Source organism: Rhinoraja longicauda, chromosome 12 (assembly GCF_053455715.1).
Source record: "Rhinoraja longicauda isolate Sanriku21f chromosome 12, sRhiLon1.1, whole genome shotgun sequence".
Taxonomy (NCBI): domain Eukaryota; kingdom Metazoa; phylum Chordata; class Chondrichthyes; order Rajiformes; family Arhynchobatidae; genus Rhinoraja; species Rhinoraja longicauda.
This window is the reverse complement of record NC_135964.1, coordinates 6,154,853-6,177,955: the sequence shown is the minus strand read 5'-3', so window position 1 is coordinate 6,177,955 and position 23,103 is coordinate 6,154,853. Positions and strand designations below refer to the sequence as shown.

The 23,103-nt window shown below is 42.5% G+C and overlaps 1 protein-coding gene across 1 annotated transcript in view; it reads right to left on the bottom strand.

Moving 5' to 3' along the window:
* Nucleotides 1-21,853, bottom strand: part of ccdc191 (coiled-coil domain containing 191) — a 48,824-nt gene extending 26,971 nt beyond the window's left edge. The window contains exons 1-8 of the mRNA XM_078408932.1: nucleotides 21,751-21,853; nucleotides 12,631-12,669; nucleotides 12,396-12,537; nucleotides 10,011-10,166; nucleotides 8,165-8,343; nucleotides 7,636-7,859; nucleotides 6,419-6,587; nucleotides 4,883-5,073 (exon numbers count right to left, since the gene is read on the bottom strand). Of these exons, the coding sequence (XP_078265058.1) occupies nucleotides 4,883-5,073; nucleotides 6,419-6,587; nucleotides 7,636-7,859; nucleotides 8,165-8,343; nucleotides 10,011-10,166; nucleotides 12,396-12,537; nucleotides 12,631-12,669; nucleotides 21,751-21,837 (1,187 nt within the window). The 5' untranslated portion in view covers nucleotides 21,838-21,853. The remainder of the gene's footprint in view (nucleotides 1-4,882; nucleotides 5,074-6,418; nucleotides 6,588-7,635; nucleotides 7,860-8,164; nucleotides 8,344-10,010; nucleotides 10,167-12,395; nucleotides 12,538-12,630; nucleotides 12,670-21,750) is intronic.
* Nucleotides 21,854-23,103: the final 1,250 nt, after the last annotated feature.

Below are 23,103 nucleotides of genomic sequence, written 5' to 3'. Positions count from 1 at the left end.
AATACCTTTAACCCCTGTTTTCCTAATAGAATCTTGCATCTTAACCGATAAATGGTCTATAATAAAGCAAATGGTCTGGCACCCGGACTACAACATTTTTCTTGAATGAGGGGTGGATGATCTTTTGTACAGCGTAGAGTGCCTCCCGGAAATATCTCCTAAAAGTATATAATTTCTGAAAAATAACATGATAATAAAAGTTAAATCTAAAAAAAAAAATCAATATATAAAAGGTTAAAAGAGTGCAGGAAAAAAGAAGAGACAACTAAAACTACAACTACAATTAGTGCAGTTAGTGTTAGCCACCCTAAGGTGGCAAAAAATCTAAGGACTTCCGTGAGATGTAAAAAAAAATTAATACTAGCTCCGTTTTTTAACACAGTTTTTTTTTTTTTCCTGTTTTAAAATATATATACTTTTAGAAGCAAGGGGAAATAAACAGGACAGGCCCAAAGGAATTTAATCCAAAATCCAAAATAGGCTAGTTTTCCCCCCTAGGGTGTATTAGTTAAATGTTAAAAGTAAAATTTACATGAGTCAAGTGTTACTTGAACTTCTTATTGGTAGTGATTAATAATATTTTTTTATTAATAGTAGTTAATAAAGATTAATAGTCATATAGCTTATTCACTGGTCTTGGAACTTTAAATTATAACGCCTTATAGCCCAATCAGTTCTCTGCCAGTGATTACAGCCGTGGAGTGGTATTCATCCCTTCAGCGAGTTTTCAATCTCTCGGGCGAATTCGAATGCTTTATTGTGATCGGTATAAAAGGTTTCTGTCTGCTTGTAGGTGACTCGCAGTTTGGCCGGGTACAACATTCCGAATCTGAGCGATGGGATCTTCCTCAGAATTGATCTTGTCTCATTAAAAAGTGCTCTTTTCTTAACCACCTCAGCAGGATAATCTCTAAAAATACGGATATTGTCGCCTTGGAATGATAAGTTTCTGTTGATAGCGATTCTCGACAGAATATCTTCTAAGACGTGAGAGTAGTGTACCTTTAATATCAGATGCCTTGGGGGAGCGCCAGCAGCTGGCCGAGCTCTCAGTGCTCTGTGGGCTCGATCCAGCAAAGGTTTTGTGTCCAGTTTCAAAACATCCCGTAGGAGTTCAGCAGTGAAATCACAGAGGTTTTTATCTTTCTCTTGGCCTTCTTTAACTCCAACAATCCTTAGGTTCTGACGTTTAGAGCGACCCTCTAAGTCAATGCATTTCTCGGTTACTTTCGCTAGTAGATCAGATAGGCGTTGAGTCTCCGTTAATACCCTTTTTGTTGTATCAGCGCTTGTCTCAGCTAGAACTTCCAACTCGCGTATAGCCTCGTCATGTTGATGTACCGTAGTAGTAATATGCTCCAACTTACTGGTAAAGTCGGAATCCAGCTTTTGTAGTTTAGAGTTTACTTCCACCATATGTTCGTTCATACTATCACATATTTCTTTCTTCACTGATGATAACTTCTCACTGATGATAGTTGATATTTCTCCCTTCAATCCTTTCAATGATATTAATTCATCTTTCATTTCCTGAAAATCATCCTTCATACTTGAAAGCTCCTCACCAACTATGGTTCGAAATTCCTCCAATCCAATTTTTTTAGGCTGTGGTTTTCGGGGCTGTTTGGGAATTTCTTCTTGGGTCGGCACTGGAATTGAGGCTGAGGCTGATGCTTCCATCTGACCTGATTCCTCTTCCGGCAGCCTGGCCTTGCCAGCTCGTTTTGCAGCAGTTTTTAACGGGGGAGTGCGACTTATCGACATATAAACGGTAGGAGTCACGGTCTAATGACTTCACTCACCCTTCGTTGAAAGTTATCGGCAAATTTCAGTGGACCCGTCCCGTTCTTTCCCCTTTAAGATCGGATTTTCTTCGGAGCTAGTTGACGCGTGGCTTTATCAGAGCATAGCGCCACCGGAAGTCCGCGGATTGTCATTTTGGTGATCAAATCTCACAACACCATCCCATACTACAATGGCCAGAAGACCTTCACTACTTCATTGAATACAGGCCCAACTAGTTCTCTTCACTACAGTCCTTCACCTGGCTGAACTCATTCTCACATTGAACTATTTTTCCTGTAACTCCAATTAATTTCCCATATCAAAAGCCTAGTCATGGGAATCTATGCGCTATACAAACATAAAAATTAGCAGCAGGAGTAGGCTACTCACTCCTCCAGACCTTTCCACCGCTCAAAGAGCATGGCTGATCTGAATTCAACTTCACATGATAGAAATATAGAAACAAACAGCACAGTAACTTTTGACTCGCCTCATCAATGCCAACTGATCTAGTATGATCCCTTTTACCGACACCAGGTCCGCAACCCTCTGTGCCCTTTCCTATTCAAATACCTGTCTAAAGGCTTATTTTAAACACTGTAATTGTATCTCCTCCTATACCTCCTCTGGCAGCTTGTTCTGGATCCTGTGTGGACAAACATTCCACTTAGATCTTTAAATTTCTTCCCTCTCACTTTTAAACTTGTACCCTCCAGCTCTTTACCACCCCGACCCTGGGAAAAAGATTTTGACCAACTATTCCATCAAATTTATAAAAGTATGGTCATCTCTCAGCTCCAGTGAGAATAAACGCACCTCTCCTGTAAACTGCAGCCCTCCACACCAAGCCACATCCTGGCTACCACATCCTTCCTGTATAGTGGACTTGCACTCCAAGGTCTCCCTCTGTACTGCAACACTCCAAAGGCTCCTGTCATTCAGTCTGCCTGTCCTACCACTGTTTGATGTTCCAAAATCCATTACCCCATTTTTCTAGATTTAATTCCATCTGCTAAACTGCCACCACTCCATCCAACTTTCCAATTGTATTCTAATACAACATTTTTTGCTCTCTATAATTTCAACAACTCTAAAAACGTATGCATCATACTACCTACATTCGCATTCAAATAATTTTGTTTAGAAGTACAGCGCAGAAACAGGCCCTTCGGGAGCAATCACCGCACATTGACACCATCCTACACCCACTAGGGACAATTTTACATTTACCAAGCCAATTAACCAACAAACCTGCACGCCTTTGGAGTGTGGGAGGAAACCGAAGATCTCAGAGAAAACCCACGCAGGTGGAGAACATACAAACTCCATACAGACAGCACCCATAGTCGGGATCAAACCTGGGTCTACGGCATTCGCTGTAAGGCAGTAACTCTACCGCTGCGCCACTGTGCCGCCCATTTGTATATTACAAAGGTCCTAGCATGAATTTCTGTGGTACATCACTTGCAATGGATTTCCAGTCAGAAAATAATCATCCTCCACATTCCTATCTACCCCACAGTAATGCTCATTCTTTTGCTTATCAAATACCTGCCTACCTTTAAAATGCCCACAAGGTCCTTCAAGGAAGAAGGCAACCTCAGAGACAAAAATAATTGCCTCATTTGTCTTAAATAGGCACTTCCTTATTTTTAAAACAGTGATTCCTGGTTCTGGGCAGCACGGTGGTGCAGCGGTAGAGTTGCTGCCTTACAGCACTGGAGAGCTGGGTTCGATGTCGACCACGGGTGCTGTCTGTACGGAGTTTGTATGTTCTTCCTATTACCATGTGGGTTTTCTCCAAGATCTTCGGTTTCCTCCCACACCCCAATGATGTGCAGGTTTGTGTTAATTGGATTAGTACAAGTATAAAATTGTCCCTCGTGTTTGTGGGACAGCGTTAATGTGCGGGGATCGCTGGTCGGTGCAGACTCAGTGGGCCGAAGGGCCCATTTCCACTCTCTACCTCTAAACTAAACTCCTGCGAGGAAATGTTCTCTCTCCGGATCCACTTTTCTTAAGACTCCTTGGGATCTTACATGTTTCAATCAAGTCCCCTCTCATTCTTCTAAACTCCAGCAGACAAAAGCTTAATCTGTCCAACCTGTCCTCTTAAGACCACCAGGTATTGGTCTAAGAAATGAAACTGCTACCAATGCAATAGCAACATTCTTTAAATAAGGAAGCTAATGCTGTTCATCGTATGCCAGACGTGGTCTCAACAATGACTACCAACGTGTGGCACTAACATCCATGGTGATGAAGTGCTTTAAGAGGTTGGTTATGGTGCATATCAACTCCCATCTTAGCAAGGGTCTGGCCCACTACAATATGCCTCCAGCCATGATAGATCAACAGGGGATGCGATTTCCCAGCCTCTCCATTTTGCACTGGACCACTTGGACAATAAAAAGACGTCTATCAGGCTGTTGTTCATCGATTACAGCTTGGCATTCAACACCATCATCCCCTCCAAACCGGTTATCAAACTCTGAGAACTGGGTCTCTGTTCATCACTTTGCAAATGGATACACTGCATTTGCATCTGGGCAATTACATAAAACCCTGACCAAACAGATTTCAAACAGAAATTCATATGTCAAGCAGGAAGAGCTTCCTAACTCTATCAGTTCATGACAGTCTGACCCAATACGATCCATGCCCAGTCCAGTACAAAGTGACTGCCCCAAAGAAGAAGGCCTTGTAAAAGCGGAGGCTCTTACATTACATTGTAATGTTATAATTTTAAGTATGTTGATAAATACAACAAAAAAAGTTTTCCTACAGCATTTTGTTTATAAACAGAATAAAGTCATGTTTTTAAAAATATCTAGTATGACAAAATGGCGATATCATGGAACATTTCAAAATATCATTTGTCAGCAGAAAGTCTCAAGAGTTGCAAATAATCCTTAAGGATTTGTAGACTCTCATACATAAACTGGGCTCAAAAATTCTGCAAATATGATTAGTTTTGTTTTATTGAGCTTTTGTGAAGATTCATCGTACTTTTACACACACTGCAGAATGAAGAAGAAATAACATTGGACGTACAGATATCATTTATTTTACATGTGGATTTCTAACTATCGCTTACCTTTTATCCTCCCGTAGTTCCATCTCAGTTCGTTGCACCTCTTGCTCCAGTTTCTTTTCCCACGTGTACGTTCTCCAGGCCTGGAAAATTCGGAGCTGGCTCTTCCAATCGAACAAGGCCCTTGCTTTACCCATTTTTATCCTGCGTTCCAGAACCAGTTTATACCAGATTGAAAAATGTTTCTGCAAACGCTAGTTTCAAATGGTAAATATTTAGTCCACAGACATTTATACCCGATTTTTAAATGATTGAATTCACATCAGATCACTAGATTAGATGAGGAAGGGGAAGTCTGAAGAAGGATCTCGACCCGAAACGTCACCCATACCTTCTCTCCTGAGATGCTGCCTGACCTGCTGTTACTCCAGCATTTTGTGAATAAATACCTTCAGATTAGATGAGGAGATCGACTTCAGTAAGATATTGAATGGCACAGTACAAGGTAAAAATAGCATGGCATTAAGAATAAGAAGATCTGTCATGCTATTTGGGCTCACAAGAAGAATATATCAAGTGAAAATGACATCTCGACTAATTAACATCTACAGCACTAATTGTTGGGTCTCAAACATTAAGGACTACCATTAGGTTGAGTTAATTATATTGCATCGTAAACTCTTGCAATTTTATTCCAAGTACATCTTGAATGGGTGATGCGTAAATAGTAAAGGATGACATGCGCTCAGTTTCTGAAGGTAGTTTTAGTCAAATTCCAGTAACTGCCCTATAATAAGTTAAGTAACCTGACAACATATACACAGGAACCTGAATGGATCTACTCTTTGTGCGGGGAAAAAAAATATTTTAGCCCCGAGGTTAGGAAAGTAAAATGGTAGAATCTAAGTTACCGTTACCTAATTTTGTATCCAAAACGAGAGCTTGTGTAATGGTGTGAAAAGAGTGAACTTTCTCTTAGCTAATGTGAGCAAGGCGGAGAAATTTGTTAATCGACGATAGTCGCAATTTATTCCAACTAGTCTTAAGCAAAATGATAATGTTCTATATAGGAAAGTACAGTAGCAATAGACCATAGATAATAGGTGTAGGAGGAGGCCATTCGGCCCTTCGAGCCAGCACCGCCATTCAATGTGATCATGGCTGATCATTCTCAATCAATACCCTGTTCCTGCCTTCTCCCCATACCCCCTGACTCCGCTAACCTTAAGAGCTCTATCTAGCTCTCTCTTGAATGCATTCAGAGAATTGGCCTCCACTGCCTTCTGAGGCACAGATTCACAACTCTCTGACTGAAAAAGTTTTTCCTCATCTCAGTTCTAAATGGCCTACCATTTATTCTTAAACTGTGGCCCCTTGTTCTGGACTCCCCCAACATTGGGAACATGTTTCCTGCCTCTAACGTGTCCAACCCCTTAATAATCTTATACGTAGCAATACCAAGCCAAGATGAAAACACACTTACAACTTCAGTTACTGAGAATTATTATAATGTTGCTATAATGTGACTTGGCTCTGGGCAATCTGGCACAGCCAAATCGTATTGCCCTTTCTTAATGTTGTTGACTGATTTTATCTCACCCGGAGCTGGCAAGCTTGAATTCTGGCATCATTTTCCTGCTTTATCCAAAGGTTTTCAACCTCACAGCATTCCTGGTTTTGCAGCTTTTGTAATTCTAAGAGTGCTTGCTTGGCTTTCTCCTGAACCAAGATTTTCTGTTTTTCCTCTTTTTTTTGATGTTCTCGTTCGCTGTGAATGGACATACACTGAATTATCTCCTATATACGAACGTATGGTAAAGGCACTCACCCAAGATGAATACACACACTTAGTCACCTAGAATTATTATAATGTTGCCATGATGTAACTCAGCTACAGGTCATTAGTACATCAGGTTCTCATTTCACTTCTACTATATGGAAGAAGGTACAAGAGTCCGAAAACCGTGACCACCAGGTTCAAGAATAGCTTCCCCCCCCACCCCCCCAACAAACATCAGGCTCTTGAACATCGTACAATACTAATTTCAACTATGAACTTCTATGGACTGTCTTTGGTTGCTCGAAGGAATTGGATTTTTTTTGCACCAGTACTTTGGTTATTAATTTATTGAATTGTTTATTGTATATTATCTGTGTATTTACAGGCCTTTAATGCTGCTGCTGGCAGCGTTTCATTATTCCGTTGCCGGTACATATGACTTTTGACTCGACTTTTAATGGAGGTACACTTTTGTAAAACACTGGCTGTGATCACAACTTATGAAAAATGTAAAACTTGTAGAGAGGATACAGAAAACATTTTCTGTAAACAACACCAGGGGTGAAGGTTTTTAGTTATGTGGATAGACTGAAGAAGCTGGGGATGTTCTGTTTTGAAAAGAGATAACAAACACATCTGATAGAAGATTTCAAGAGAATGCAGGTAGACAGAAGTAAACCCTTCGGCACGGTGGCGCAGCGGTAGAGTTGCTGCCTTACAGCGAATGCAGCGCCGGAGACTCAGGTTCGATCCTGACTACGGGCACCGTCTGTACGGAGTTTGTACGTTCTCCCCGTAACCTGCGTGGGTTTTCTCCGAGATCTTCGGTTTCCTCCCACACTCCAAAGACGTACAGGTATGTAGGTTAATTGACTGGGTAAATGTAAAAATTGCCCCTAGTGTGTGTAGGATAATGTTAATGTGCGGAGATTGCTGGGCGGCACGGACTCGGTGAGCCGAAGGGCCTGTTTCCGCGCTGTATCTCTAAATCTAAAAAAAAAAAAAATATATTTTCAGTTGTTGGTTGCCTACTTACAGCCGCTTTGCTTCTTCCATAATGCATCTTTTGTCCATCATTTCTTTCCGTAAAAGCACCATCTCTTTTTTAATTTTCTCCTCCTCTTTCTTGGTCAGTAAAGCTTTTTGTCTATCTTCCTCCCGAAGCAGTTGGTGAGCTTTAGCCTGAGCAAATTTCTTTATGGATTTCTCCTGCTTCTGTTGCTCCAACTGAGCCTGCCTTTTAACACGATTTTCTTTTACCTTTAAGGTACAGAATAGCATCTTTAATTCCTCTGAAGACCAGATTCACGAATCATTCAAGTGATATTTATTAAGGTATTCCGTTTTTAAAACACCTCCTTGAAATCAAAGACAAATCAGCAAAAAAAGAAATTCAAAGACGAGTTTCATACAAAGTACACAAATTAATTCCATAATTGTGTGCAATAAAGAAGTTGATTTATTCATAGCGTATATCATATTGGCTACGGATTTTAATTTGTCATAAAGCTAAAACAAAATGCTAAACTATGACTAGATGAGTCTCCCGCCAACCTGGTACACACTTGTTGGTGTCTTGCCTCCATGTTCAAACATGGGTCTGTGCGCTTTTTCTGTTGTCTTTCCTCATCTATGCCAAGGTCATCAAGGATACCAGACGCCTCCACTTTCTTTTCTAGGAGCTGCTGCAAGAAGTCCTGTGCTGTGGTGCTCTCTTTCTCTTGTTCCAAATAATTGTACAAATCTAGAGCGGCAAGATGATCAGATATAGATTTTTTTAGATTTAGAGATACAGCGCAGAAACAGGCCCTTCGGCCCACCAGGTCCGCCCCGCCCAACGATCCCCGCACACGAACACTATCCTACACCCACTAGGGACAATTTTTACATTTGCCCAGCCAATTAACCTACATACCTGTACGTCACTGGAGTGTGGGAGGAAACCGAAGATCTCGGAGAAAACCCACGCAGGTCACGGGGAGAACGTACAAACAGACGGCGCCCGTAGTCAGGATTGAACCTGAGTCTCCGGTGCTGCATTCGCTGTAAGGCAGCAACTTTACCGCTGCACCCATATATTCCATAACCCTTGGACAATGTACTTTAAAACCACAGTCAATGTAATAAAATTTACTGGTTGAAGTGACAGGGGAATTGTTCAAAAATAAATAGCCGTATTCAAAATGTTTTCACACAGTAAAAATATTAGTGTTTGCTTTACTGCATCAATTTATTGTCTCCTCACAGTTGTCAATGCTTTGTACATTGTTGCACAGAGCTCCATTTAAAAAAATAAATTAACCATTGAACATTTGCTATTATTTGCTCTCTGGTACTCTTTCTTATTCCTCCTCTTCCCTCTATTGTTCATAAAAATATCTTATTATGATGGTTTCTTTTTAAAAAATGGACGTGCATAGTTAAATTATTCTCACCGGGAGTGACAAATTCACACGTCACAACTGTATTTATTCAGGTTAAAACTTCCCAACATTAGTGAATGTAATGTAGGTAAGTTTTCCATTGGTGGCTGGTCCTTTCCATTTACTGAATCATTCACCAAAAAAGTGACTTCTGGAGATATTTTCTTTTAGTCATTCAATTTCATTTCTTTATACAAGGTTAACATTTGCACCAAGTGGGTAAATTAAGTGGTTTAATACACATTGTAAAAATGAAAAGCTGTAAAGTTATAGTTTTAAAAAGTGAAAATAGGATTGAAAACAGGAAGAAATTTAATAATTTGATGCAGAACAATGGGGAATTTAGATATTTTCTATTTCCAATGAAAAGAAATGAGAACTAAGAAGTTAACATCCTCTCATAAACACAGCGTATATATGACCAGTAAATCTGTTTCAATGCTTATTTTTAATTTTAGGGTTAATCTTACAGTAAAGGGGTTCCTAATCAGCTTTATCAACTTTTTTATCTAATCATTCTATGCAAATTACAACTTAAAAAGAACCATTCAGTATAAAATGATTTTAATTACTGCAAATGGTCAGCAACTTAAAGGTTAAAAATGGTCTGGGTGCCTAATTTCATTGATATACAATTTTAAAACACAATGAGTCATTGCCTTTCAGAAGTTTTTCTTCTGCATTTACAATCGTCCTGGTCATATTTCCTTCTTGTTTTTTCCCATATTTAGTTACTATAGTAAAATAAATTGCAGCTGCTTGTTAATTTATATAATATTGCTGTTGCCTTTGAAGGCTTTTCTTTTGCCAGTGACAACAAATTCTGTGGACTGTGCCAACAAAACAGAATGAGAAAACAAAAATTAAAATGGTATTCAAGTTACCTAAAAATATATCTTCTATTTTATATGCACGAAGCATTCAACATTTCAAGTTAAATTTTAAGTCTGAGAAGATGAAGTTCAAAAGTATACAAAGAAGCCCTCACCATCAAATTTTTCATATTCAGGCATTTTGGAGAACATCTCTGGTGAGTATGCAATTGCCTCTGAATTTTTCATGTAGTTATCCAGTTCACCAGCATCTTCATATTCTAATTCCATTCTTAGCTTGGAATTCATCCATTCATTTAGTAACTCATGAGCTACATTAAAAGAAAACTTGAATGGCATTTTATGCTTTACATTTACAATAGCCATGTAATTTACCCATGATATTAAAAATGCTCAACTTAAACCCAAAAAACCGAACACACTGCTTTATTATAATCAAAGTATTTTTAGCAATTGGAATATTTATTCGTCAAATTCTATTTAACAAAAATGTATTTGGAAAGTGTGAATGAAGGCAATAATACAAATGAAAAATCAAGCTACATGAATCAAGCCAGTGTTACTGAAATAGAATTTTCCAAAACTCAATAAACACATTTTAATTAATTTTAATGTCTATTTAAATCTGTACCGAATGCAGTGAAGATATGCAAATATTTCAACAATTTTAACATAGACAAAATGTGTCGCTTTTAAAATGTCAATGTTGTATTTTGTAGTAAACAGTGGAGACCTTTGTTGTTTTCTTCCCAAATTCTATAGATTATGGATTGGTGTACACAGAATGTAAGGTGGCAAATATATCCATATTATTTTTTAAAAAGAACCAACTGCAATACGGTGCTGTCTGCATGGAGCTTGCACGTTCTGCCTGTGACCGTGTGGATTTCCTTCTGGTTCTCTGGTTTCCTCCCATATCCCAGAATCACATGAGACTTGTATGTTATTGACTGCTTTAATATTTCACCTAATGTGAAGGAAGTGGATGAGAAAGTAGAAAAACATAATATTAGTGTGAAAGGGTGTCAATAGCCAGTATGGTATCAGTGGGTCAAAGGGCCTGCTTCCGTGTTATATCTCTAAATTAGACGTTGTTAACATAGTTCATGAAAGGAAAATAGTGTTTGACAAACTCACTGGAGTTTTCTGAGGATATTATTGGTGGAACAAATAAGGGAGAGCCAGTGGGTATAGTCCATTTACACTTTCAGGAGGTCTGATGAAGTCCCACACAAGAGATTAGTGAACAAAATCATGTATGAAATTGGTTGTTATATTTTGACATGGACTGAAAACTGTTTGGCAGACAGGAAAACAGATTGTTGAATGGGGTACCAGGCAGATCAAAGCACAGGCTTCAACTATTCCCAATACACCAACAATTTTGATGAGGGGTTCAGAATGTAAACCCTTTGTTTTAATGGACCTCTTTGGAACGGAATTTGGTTATGGCGGTTGGGCCTACTAATGGCTTCCAACGACTCCCCAGCCACTTGCATATGCACTGGCTTCTCACGCCACTCCTGCCACATGCTTACAGACATGGCTGCCGATGCCACCCCTGGCTGACGCCTTCTCCCCGGCCACTTACATACAGCCATGGCTGCTCACCCCCTGCACCCACCCCTTCTCTGCCGCTGCCGACCTTTACCTGCACTCCAGCCACAAGCAACCATTGACTAGGCCGATCCTTGCCTCTCCCCCAGCAGACCAGGGCCATCAACTCACTTGGATCCAGGCCCAGTTGCAGACTGTCTGAAGAAGGGTATCGACCTGAAACTTTACCTACCCGTGTTCTCCAGTGATGCTGCCTATCAATAACTAGAGGGGTCAACAGTTACTATCTATCTCTGAAGACCCTGAGACTATCTTTAATCGAACTTTACTGGACTTCACCTTGCACTAAACGTTATTCCCTTTATCCTGTGTCTGTACACTGCGGATGGCTCGATTGTAATCATGTATTGTCTTTCTGCTGACCGGTGAGCACGCAGTAAGTTTTTCATTGTACCTCGATAAACGTGGCAATAAACGAAACTAAAAGAAATTATTTATAAACGGCGCAGCCTCCAAAAGGCAGCCAATATCGTCCAAGATCCACAGCACACTGGCCACGCTCTCATTTTGTACTATCATCAGGAAGGTAGTATTGGAGCCTGCAAACCATGACCTCCAGTTCAAGAACAGCTTCTTGCCAGCAACTATCAGCTATTCAACACTAAACACAGAACTATGATCTCATTGTTCCCTATTATCAATTTATTGTATATTTGATTTATAAAATCTTTTTTATTGTGTTTATGGGGTGGATAAGCTGCAGCAAGTAAGAATTTCATTGGTCTCCAGTTGGTACATTTGACAATTAAACACTCTTCACTCTCAAGTAATTTGATCTCGCCTTTAACCACAATCCCACATTACAGGTCACCCTTGAAAAAGGGGGCTGCAAGAAAAAAAATTACAACATTTTCACCCTTTCTGTGATTTATCCATGTAGTGAGAGAATCATCAAGATACCATACAATCAATGGGAATCTCACCTTCACCATAGGCATCATCATGATCATGAAGTTGATCAACTGTCTCCATTGTCATAACATAGCCACTGACTTTTGGATTTGCATTTAACTTTCTCGAAGGAAATACTTCTGCTACGGCACATTCAGATGCTTTTTCAACCCTCTATTAAAAAGCAATAAACATTCAAATAACAGTACAATCTACATTCAAATCTACAGTAACGTGACAATCATGAATTCAGTTGTTCATACTTACTTTAATCCAGTCTTGGATATCATCATGATCCATGTTTTGCTGTTGATAACAATAATAGCATTGTTAACTGAAAAATAACTTAACAGATTTGAGCACTTTGTAATCAAATTTAGCTTAATTTGTCATCTATCTGGAAGACTATTTAGAATAAAAGCTATAATATTTTAGAAATGCACTGATATTTGACACTAAACTCAGGTAAAAAATATACAGATTAGAAGTATTTTCACATATGCAGTATATCCGTTGTGAAAAAGTGTTCTAACCCGAAACGTTGTCTATCCATGTCCTCCACAGATGCTGCCTGACCCACTGAGTTATTCTAGCACTTTGATTCAAGGTCAGTTTATTGTCACATGTACTAATTAAGGTTCAGTGAAAGTCGAATTACCATACAGCCATACTAAAAAAAAAGCAACAAGACACACAACTACATAAAAGTTAACATAAACATCCACCACAGCGGATTCCCCATGTTCCTCACTGTGATGTAAGGCAATAAAGTCTCTTTTATTCTCCCACGGTCGGGGCAGTCGAACCATCCGCAGTTGCAGCGATTGAAGCTCCGACAGCCGGCGGTCGAAGCCTCCGTGTCGGGGCGATCGAAGCTCCTGCTTCAGGGCGGTCATAGCTCCCGCATCAGGGGGGGGGGGGGGGGGGGGCGATGCTCCTGCGGCTTGGAGTTCCTGAAGTCGGTCTCTGACTAGAGACCGTGAGCTCCACCCGCGGTGGAGCTCTCGAAGTTGGTCTCCAGCAAAGGCCGCCAGCTCCTCACTTTTAGGCTGAGGTGCGGACGGAGATATGATATGAAAAAAAAAAATCACATCTGTCGAGGTAAGAGATTAGAAAAAGGTTCCCCAACTCCCCCCACACCCCCCACATAAAACAAGCTAAAGAACACTAAAAACATACATTTAACACAAACAACAAAAGAGGGAAGGGACAGACTGTTGGCGAGGCAGCCATTACTGGCGCCACCCAGTGGTTACTTTATGCACATGCATTTAACCAATCTTCACAAATAATGCAATCTTGAGGGTAGACACAAAATGCTGGAGTAACTCAGCGGGACAGGCAGCATCTCTGGAGAGAATGAATGCGTGACGTTTCGGGTCGAGACCCTTCTTCAGACTGATGTCAGGGGAGTGGGCGGGACAGATAGAATGTGGTCGGAGACAGTAAGACTGGTGGGAGAACTGGGAAGGGGGAGGGGATGGAAAGAGAGGGAAAGCGAGGGCTATTTGAAGTTAGAGAAGTCAATGTTCATACAGCTGCCCAAGCTACCCAAGCGAAATATGAGGTGCTGCTCCTCCAAATTGCGCTGGGCTTCACTCTGACAATGGAGAAGGCCCAGGACTGAAAGGTCAGATTGGGAATGGGAGGGGGAGTTAAAGTGCTGAATAACCGGGAGATCAGGTAGGTTAAGGCGGACTGAGCAGAGGTGTTCAGCGAAACGATCGCCGAACCTGCGCTTGGTCTCGCCGATGTACAGGAGTTGACACCTGGAACAGCGGATACAGTAGATGAGGTTGGAGGAGGTGCAAGTGAACCTCTGCCTCACCTGAAACAACTGTCAGTGTACCTGGGGAGGGGGTGGTTTGGGTGGGAAGGGCCGAGTTGACCAGGGAGTTGCGAAGGAATGGGTCTCTGCGGAAAGCAGAAAGGGGTGGAAATGGAAAGATGTGGCCAGTAGTGGGATTCCATTGGAAGTGGCGAAAGTGTTGGGGTGTTGGAGGTTTAGATGATGTTTGCGACGGCTGATGGGGTGGAAGGCGAGGACAAGGGGGACCCTGTCCTTGTTGTGACTGGGGGAGGGGGAGCAAGAGCGGAGCTGCGGGATATCGAGGAGACCCTAGTGAGAGTCTCATCTACAATGGAAGCGGGGAACCCCGTTTCCTAAAGAATGAGGACATCTCCGATGATCTAGTATGGTTAACGGTAAAGGTTAAGCAGACAAAAAGGGAGAGGGTGGCCACTAGCCAGCGTAGCATAAAGAAGGTAGTGCACCTCCCTCCTAAACAGATATACCATTTTGGATACTGTTGGGGAGATGCCTCATATCATATCATATCATATCATATATATACAGCCAGAAACAGGCCTTTTCGGCCCACCAAGTCCGTGCCGCCCAGCGATCCCCGCACATTAACACTATCCTACACCCACTAGGGACAATTTTTACATTTACCCAGTCAATTAACCTACATACCTGTACGTCTTTGGAGTGTGGGAGGAAACCGAAGATCTCGGAGAAAACCCACGCAGGTCACGGGGAGAACGTACAAACTCCTTACAGTGCAGCACCCGTAGTCAGGATCGAACCTGAGTCTCCGGCGCTGCATTCGCTGTAAAGCAGCAACTCTACCGCTGCGCTAAGGGGAAGGCAGCAGCAGCCAAGTTCATGGCACCGTGGGTGGCTCTGCGGCAAAGGAGGGGAGGAAAAAGAGTGGAAGGGCTATAGTGATAGGGGATTCGATTGTAAGGGGAATAGATAGGCGTTTCTGCGGTCGCAAACGAGATTCCAGGATGGTATGTTGCCTCCCTGGTGCAAGGGTCAGGGATGTCTCAGAGCGGCTGCAGAACATTCTGGAGGGGGAGGGTGAACAGCCAGTTGTCGTGGTGCACATTGGCACCAATGATATAGGTACAAAACGGGATGAGGTCCTACAAGGTGAATTTAGGGAGCTAGGAGATAAACTTAAAAGTAGGACCTCAAAGGTAATAATCTCTGGATTACTACCAGTGCCACGTGCTAGTCAGAGTAGAAATAGGAGGATATTACAGATGAATACGTGGCTTGAAAAATGATGCAAGGGGAAGGGATTCAAATTTCTAGGACATTGGAACCAGTTCTGGGGGAGGTGGGACCAGTACAAACAGGACGGTCTGCACCTGGGCTGGAATGGAACCAATGTCCTTGGGGGAGTGTTTGCTAGTGCTGTCGGGGAGGATTTAAACTAATATGGCAGGGGGATGGGAACAAGAGCAGAGAGACAGAGGGGTATAAAGTGAGGGTAGAAACAATAGGTAGCAAGGTGAAAAGTAAAAGTGGCAGGCAGACAAATCCAGGGCAAAAATCAAAAAGGACCACTTTGCAACATAATTATATAAGGGGCAAGAGCGTTATAAAAACAAGCCTGAAGGCTTTGTGTCTCAATGCAAGGAGTATTCGGAATAAGGTGGATGAATTAAATGTGGAGATTGTTGTTAATGATTATGATGTAGTTGGGATTACGGAGACGTGGCTCCAGGGTGACCAAGGCTGGGAGCTCAACATCCAGGGATATTCTATATTCAGGCGGGATAGACAGAAAGGAAAAGGAGGTGGGGTAGCGTTGCTGGTTAGACAGGAGATTAACGCAATGGAAAGGAAGGACATTAGCTCGGAGGATATGGAATCGATATGAGTAGAGCTGCGAAACACTAAGGGGCAGAAAACGCTAGTGGGAGTTGTGTACAGGCCACCTAACAGCAGTAGTGAGGTTGGGGATGGCATCAAGCAGGAAATTAGAAATGCATGCACCAAAGGTGCAGCAGTTATAATGGGTGACTTCAATCTACATATAGATTGGGTGAACCAAACTGGCAGGGGTGCTGAGGAAGAGGATTTCTTGGAATGTTTGCGAGATGGTTTTCTAAACCAACATGTCGAGGAACCAACGAGAGAGCAGGCCATTCTAGACTGGTTATTGAGTAATGAGGAAGGGTTAGTTAGCAGTCTTGTTGTGCAAGGCCCCTTGGGCAAGAGTGATCATAATATGGTGGAGTTCTTCATTAGGATGGAGAGTGACAAAGTCAATAAAGAAACAAGTGTTCTGAACTTAAAGAAAGGTAACTTTGAGGGTATGAGGCGTGAATTGTCCAAGATAGACTGGCAATTGATGCTGAAAGGGTTGACGGTGGACATGCAATGGAAGGCATTTAAAGGTCGCATGGATGAACTACAACAAGTGTTCATCCCAGTTTGGCAAAAGAACAAACCAGGAAAGGTAGTGCATCCGTGGCTAACAAGGGAAATCAAGGATAGTATTAAAACAAAAGATGAAGCATACAGATTAGCCAGAAAAAGTAGCATACCAGAGGACTGGGAGAAATTCAGAGTCCAGCAGAAGAGGACAAAGGGCTTAATTAGGAAAGGGAAATTAGATTATGAGGGAAAACTGGCAAGGAACATAAAAACTGACTGCAAAAGCTTTTATAGATATGTGAAGAGAAAAAGATTAGTTAAGACAAATGTAGGTCCCTTGCAGTCGGAAACAGGTGAATTGATCATAGGGAACAAGGAGATGGCAGACCAATTGAACAAATACTTTGGTTCTGTCTTCATTAAGGAAGACCTAAACCGTCTGCCGGAAATAGCGGGGGACCGGGGGTCTAATGAGTTGGAGGGACTGAGGGAAATCCAGGTTAGTCGGGAAGTGGTGTTAGGTAAATTAAATGGATTAAAGGCAGATAAATCCCCAGGGCCAGATAGGCTGCATCCCAGAGTGCTTAAGGAAGTAGCCTCAGAAATAGTGGATGCATTAGTGATAATTTTTCAAAACTCTTTAGATCCTGGAGTAGTTCCTGAGGACTGGAGGGTAGCTAATGTAACCCCACTTTTTAAAAAGGGAGGGAGAGAGAAAACGGGGAATTATAGACCAGTTAGCCTAACATCGGTAGTGGGGAAAATGCTAGAGTCAGTTATTAAAGATGTGATAGCATCACATTTGGAAAGTGGTGAAATCATCGGACAAAGTCAGCATGGATTTACAAAAGGCAAATCATGTCTGACGAATCTTATAGAATTTTTCGAGGATGTAACTAGTAGAGTGGATAAGGGAGAACCAGTCGATGTGTTATATCTGGACTTTCAGAAGGCCTTCGACAAGGTCCCACATAGGAGATTGGTGTACAAACTTAAAGCACACGGTATTGAGGGTTCAGTGTTGAGATGGATAGAAAATTGGTTGGCGGACAGGAAGCAAAGAGTAGGAATAAACGGGTCCTTTTCGGAATGGCAGGCAGTGACTAGTGGGGTACCGCAAGGATCAGTGCTGGGACCCGTTATTTACAGTGTATATTAATGATTTGGACGAGGGAATTGAATGCAACATCTCTAAGTTTGCGGATGACACGAAGCTGGGTGGCAGTGTTAGCTGCGAGGAGGATGCTAGGAGGCTGCAGAGTGACTTGGATAGATTAGGCGAGTGGGCAAATGCATGACAGATGCAATATAATGTGGATAAATGTGAGGTTATCCACTTTGGCGGCAAGAACAGGAAAGCAGAGTATTACCTGAATCGTGAACGATTAGGAGAAGGGGAGATGCAACGTGACCTGGGTGTCATGGTGCACCAGTCATTGAAAGCAAGCGTGCAGGTGCAGCAGGCAGTGAAGAAAGCGAATGGTATGTTGGCATTCATAGCAAGAGGATTTGAGTTTAGGAGCAGGGAGGTTCTACTGCAGTTGTACAGGGCCTTGGTGAGACCGCACCTGGAGTATTGTGTGCAGTTTTGGTCTCCTAATCTGAGGAAAGACGTTCTTGCCTTAGAGGGAGTACAGAGAAGGTTCACTAGATTGATCCCTGGGATGGCGGGACTTTCATATGAAGAAAGACTGGATAGACTAGGCTTGTACTCGCTGGAATTTAGAAGACTGATGGGGGATCTTATAGAAACATATAAAATTCTTAAGGGGTTGGAGAGGCTAGATGCGGGAAGATTGTTCCCGATGTTGGGGGAGTCCAGAACCAGGGGTCACAGCTTAAGGATAAGGGGGAAGTCTTTTAGGACCGAGATGAGAAAACATTTCTTCACACAGAGAATGGTGAGTCTGTGGAATTCTCTGCCACAGAAGGTAGTTGAGGCCAGTTCATTGGCTATATTTAAGAGGGAGTTAGATGTGGCCCTTTTTGCTAAAGGGATCAGGGGGTATGGAGAGAAGGCAGGTACAGGTTACTGAGCTGGATGATCAGCCATGATCATATTGAATGGCGGTGCAGGCTCGAAGGGCCGAATGGCCTACTCCTGCACCTATTTTCTATGTTTCTATGGAAGTCCTCATCCTGGGCGCAGATACGGCGTAGACGGAGGAATTGGGAGTAGGGGGGATGGAGTTTTTGCTGGAAGCAGGGTGGGAAGAAGTGTAGTCTGGATAGCTAAGAGAGTCAGTAGGTTTGTTGTAAATGTCAGTCAATAGTCTGTCACCTGTGATGGAGACGGTGAGATCCAGAAACGGTAGGGAGATGTCGGAGAAGGTCCAAGTGAATTTGAGTGCAGGATGGAAATTAGTGGTGAAGTTGATGAAGTCAGCGAGTTCTGCATGGGTGCAATCTTGAATGTTTTTGATGTATTGTCAGTAGCAAAAAGAGAAAATGGATCAACAAAACCAAATTTATGACACATCTTCAGTATTCTAATCTGAATATTTAAATATTTGGAGTTAAGATCACTTTCCCCTTTTACCCACCAAAAGTTAAATCTAATTCAAGCCTTCTAAACCTAGAATTCCTGACAATAAATGTGCAAGCTTGGCAAGTTACTGAATTAGTAAAGGTCATATATCCTGTTTAGCAGCTCTTGATGCAATCTCAAACAATATTTTTCTTTGGTTAGTCTTCATTCATCATATAGCTGGCTAAAATGCATTGTGTTTATTATTCTCAAGTTAAAGTCACTATTTATTAAACATATATGCAGGTCCACCACTGATTTTCCAGCACCCAGGACTCCACTGCACAATGATGAGGCTTTCCAACACGACATTCACTTCAAGTATGTTAGGAGCCTGGATGTCAAGGCCCAACTGCCGTGTGGAGATAATGACAGCCATGTGGAGGATACCTCTGGTCAAATGAGTGTTAGATTAGCAGACCAGCTCACGTCTATGTTACTCCTTCAAGAAACCAAGACGGCAGCGGCAACAGAGGATAAGACAGAGGATGATCGTTTACACCAAAGAAAGACACAGAATGCTGGAGTAACTCAGCGGGACAGGCAGCATCTCTGGATAGAAGGAATGGGTGATGTTTCAGGTCAAGACCCTTCTTTAGACTGAGTTAGGGGAGAGGGTAATGAGAGATATTGAAGAGCGAGGTGTGAAAATGAGAGATCAAAGGGGACGAGAATCCAGGAAAATGGATCATTATTTTTTGTACCTTTTTGTAACATTGCCTTTGTGGCGACTCTTTAATGTACTTTGCATGCAAAAACAAAGATTTCACTGCACCTAGCTAGGTACAAGTGACATTAAAGTATCATTATCATGCTATTAAACACGACAACCTCCAAATAAGCTCTGAACTACACAGACTAGGGGGCATTGGTTTTGCAATTTTGCACGATTATTGTTTGTTATACATATAATATGTAAATATAGTACTCTGTAAATATTAAACAAGAAAAAAAAATCAGTACGTGTGTCTATAATTAGCATAATATTCCACTCAAGTGGACAATTTTGAAGTGCCAAAGGGGGCCATAAAACGTCATTGGTGAGTCAGATTATAGAAAATCCCAAGGCTCTATACATACATTAAAAATAAGAGAGTAACCTGGAAGAAGGATAAAGGAGGGAATTTTGTGCATGAAATCAGAAGGTGTAGGCAAGGCACTAAATGTGTACTTTGCATCTGTATTCACTATGGAAAAGGATATGGACATACCACTAGTGTAAGAAAATAACTGCAGATGCTGGTACAAATCGAAGGTATTTATTCACAAAATGCTGGAGTAACTCAGCGGGTCAGGCAGCATCTCAGGAGACGTCAGTCATTCCTTCTCTTCTGAGATGCTGCCTGACCTGCTGAGTTACTCCAGCATTTTGAGGACATACCACTAATATGGTATGGCAGTTTGAGATTAAAAAGTAAGTGGTGTTGAGGCTCTTGAAGAGCATTAAGGTGGATAAATCCCCAAGGCACCCATCCTAGATTATTGAGAGAGGCAAGAGATGATAGGGGACTTGAAGAAGGTCTGTATTTTCTCTTGCCACAGGCAAGGTCCCAGAAGAGTCTAGATAGTTGCCAATATTAGAAACAAAGAACTGCAGATGCTGGCTTACACAAAAGGACAGAAAGTGCTGCAGTAACTCAGTGGATCAAGCAACATTTCTGGAGAACATGGATAGGTGACATTTTGGGTCAGAACCCAACTTCAGTGATTGTGGAAGGTGGGAAGGGTAGCTGGGAGAGCAGAGAGGGTGGACATAGCGTGGCACGTAATAGATGGATGCAGGCCAGGGTTTTTTTTTGATAGACCGATTTTTGGAACAAAGGCCAGAGATCAAAGCCGAAGGTGTGAGATAGGAATGAAGAGTTGCAAATTGTCCAGCGGAAGGTAGGAGGAGGGGAGGGAAGAAATAGGTGCGAGTGCGGGTGGGGCACGGAGAATGAGAGAGGACTGTTAGAGGTTATCTAAAATTGCAGAATTAAATCTTCCCGAACTGTTGATGTTAGGCTAACAAGTCGGTAGTTTCACGATTTCCCTCAGCCTCTTAAACAGTGGGGTCAAGTTTGCTACTTTCCACCCAAGAAAAGATCTGCACAGTATCTATCCTATTAAATCAACCATGAACTGGATGGAAAGACCAGAGAAGGAAATGTGAAGAAACAGAGTTATAAAAAAGTCAGAGTTGTGAATCTGTGGAGTTCTCTGCCTCAGAAGGCAGTGGAGGCCAATTCTCTGAATGCATTCAAGAGAGAGTTAGATAGAGCTCTTAAGGATAGCGGAGTCAGGGGGTATGGGGAGAAGGCAGGAACGGGGTACTGATTGAGAATGATCAGCCATGATCACATTGAATGGCGGTGCTGGCTCGAAGGGCTGAATGGCCTCCTCCTGCACCTATTGTCTATTGCCTGCAAATGGGGCCGTCAGAAGAATGAGATAGAGGGATACATTATAGAGACTGGCACTAAGCAAAGTTTGACGGGCAAGTAACAGGGGGAGGGCAGATTCGAAGAAGGGTCCCACCCTCTCTATTCCCTCCACAGATGCTGTCTGGCCGGCTGAGTTTCTCAGAAACAAGAGCATTGATGGTACTAGAGGCAGTCCGATGATGGCAGAGTAACGCTGAGGTAAACGTTAAACTTTAACCCAGTTAAACTTTCCAAAGGCCGACGAAAGTCCTTCGCTCACGTACCTTTGCTCTATTTTGGTTCTTGGTGAACCGCTTCCAGCGGAAAAGTCCAGGCTTGTCGTGCTTCATCTCCTCGTCCTCTTCCCACATGTTCGAGAGTTTATGTTCAATGACTGACTTTGCAGAGACCGGCCCTGGCCTGCTGCTGCTGCTGCTGTTGAGCAGTCACTTGGCGGTGCGGGGCAGCGGGAGTTGTAGTTCCAGTGTGCGGGGAGCCGTTGCCAGCGGCGGCCGGCAGCCGCCCGCGAACTACAACTCCCACGATCCAGTGCGCCCGCCGGCGCTGCTCGGCCTCATATCACCATGGCAACGACCAACGGCTGCAATAAAGCCACCAACAATCATGGAACACAAATGTTAACTTTGAATTGAGGTCGGCGTTTGGAAATCTTTATAAATCATAGAAGAGAATCAGAGGATTGTAACGAAGAACGTCATCATTCATAAATGTTCATACTTTGCCTCTTCATGGTTCTTCAATGGTTCTTTATTGTCACGTATGCAACTGCACAGTGAAATTCTTTTTCGCATAGCTCACAAATGCCTTAGTTTTGCAGAGGTATGTTGCATAGCTCACAGTTGCCATAATTTTGGGGGCATTTAGATAAATAAAAAGTTCAAAATCCAGTCAAAATCAAAAGTTCAAAACCCACTTAAGATTGACACAAAATGCTGGAGTAATTCAGCGGGACAGACAGCATCTCTGGAGAGAAGGAATGGGTGACATTTTGGGTTGAGACCCTTCTTCAGTCCGGTCCACTTTAGCCACAGGCGGCTGCAGGGCCTCCTCCGTCGCCCTTGACCGGCTCAGCTCACAAACCAATGTCTCCGTCCTCGTCCTGGGGGTACCTCTGACTGCTGACCTTGAAGGCAATACCCTGGTACCTCTCCTAATGGCCCACTCCTCCTCCTTGACTCGCAGGTCGGTCTTCGGGGCCGAGGTTCGGTGGCCTCCTAGCTTCATGTGCATGCGGCTGCCGGGTCCTTCTTCATTGCGGAGAACCATAGCCTGCCACCGCGGGCAACCCGTCGGGTCTGTCTATGATATCGGGTGCTCGCTAGGCCCACTGTTGTAGCTTCTGATTTTGGGATGTATGTTATTGAAAATCTGGGTTAAAGCATCTCGCACACATTGACAAAATAATGAAAATCATTACAAACTGCTCTTGCTTCATCTAGGCATGAGAAGGCTCTGGGCCATGTGCTGGAGGATGGAATTAATATAGATGAGTGTCCAATGTCATGGATGTGAAGGGCCGAATGGTCTATTTCCAACATGGTTTTGTCTAATAATAGGTTTAAGAACCATTTGTTTACCTTACAGTACATACTTCTGCTACAGATACAGTGTTCTGC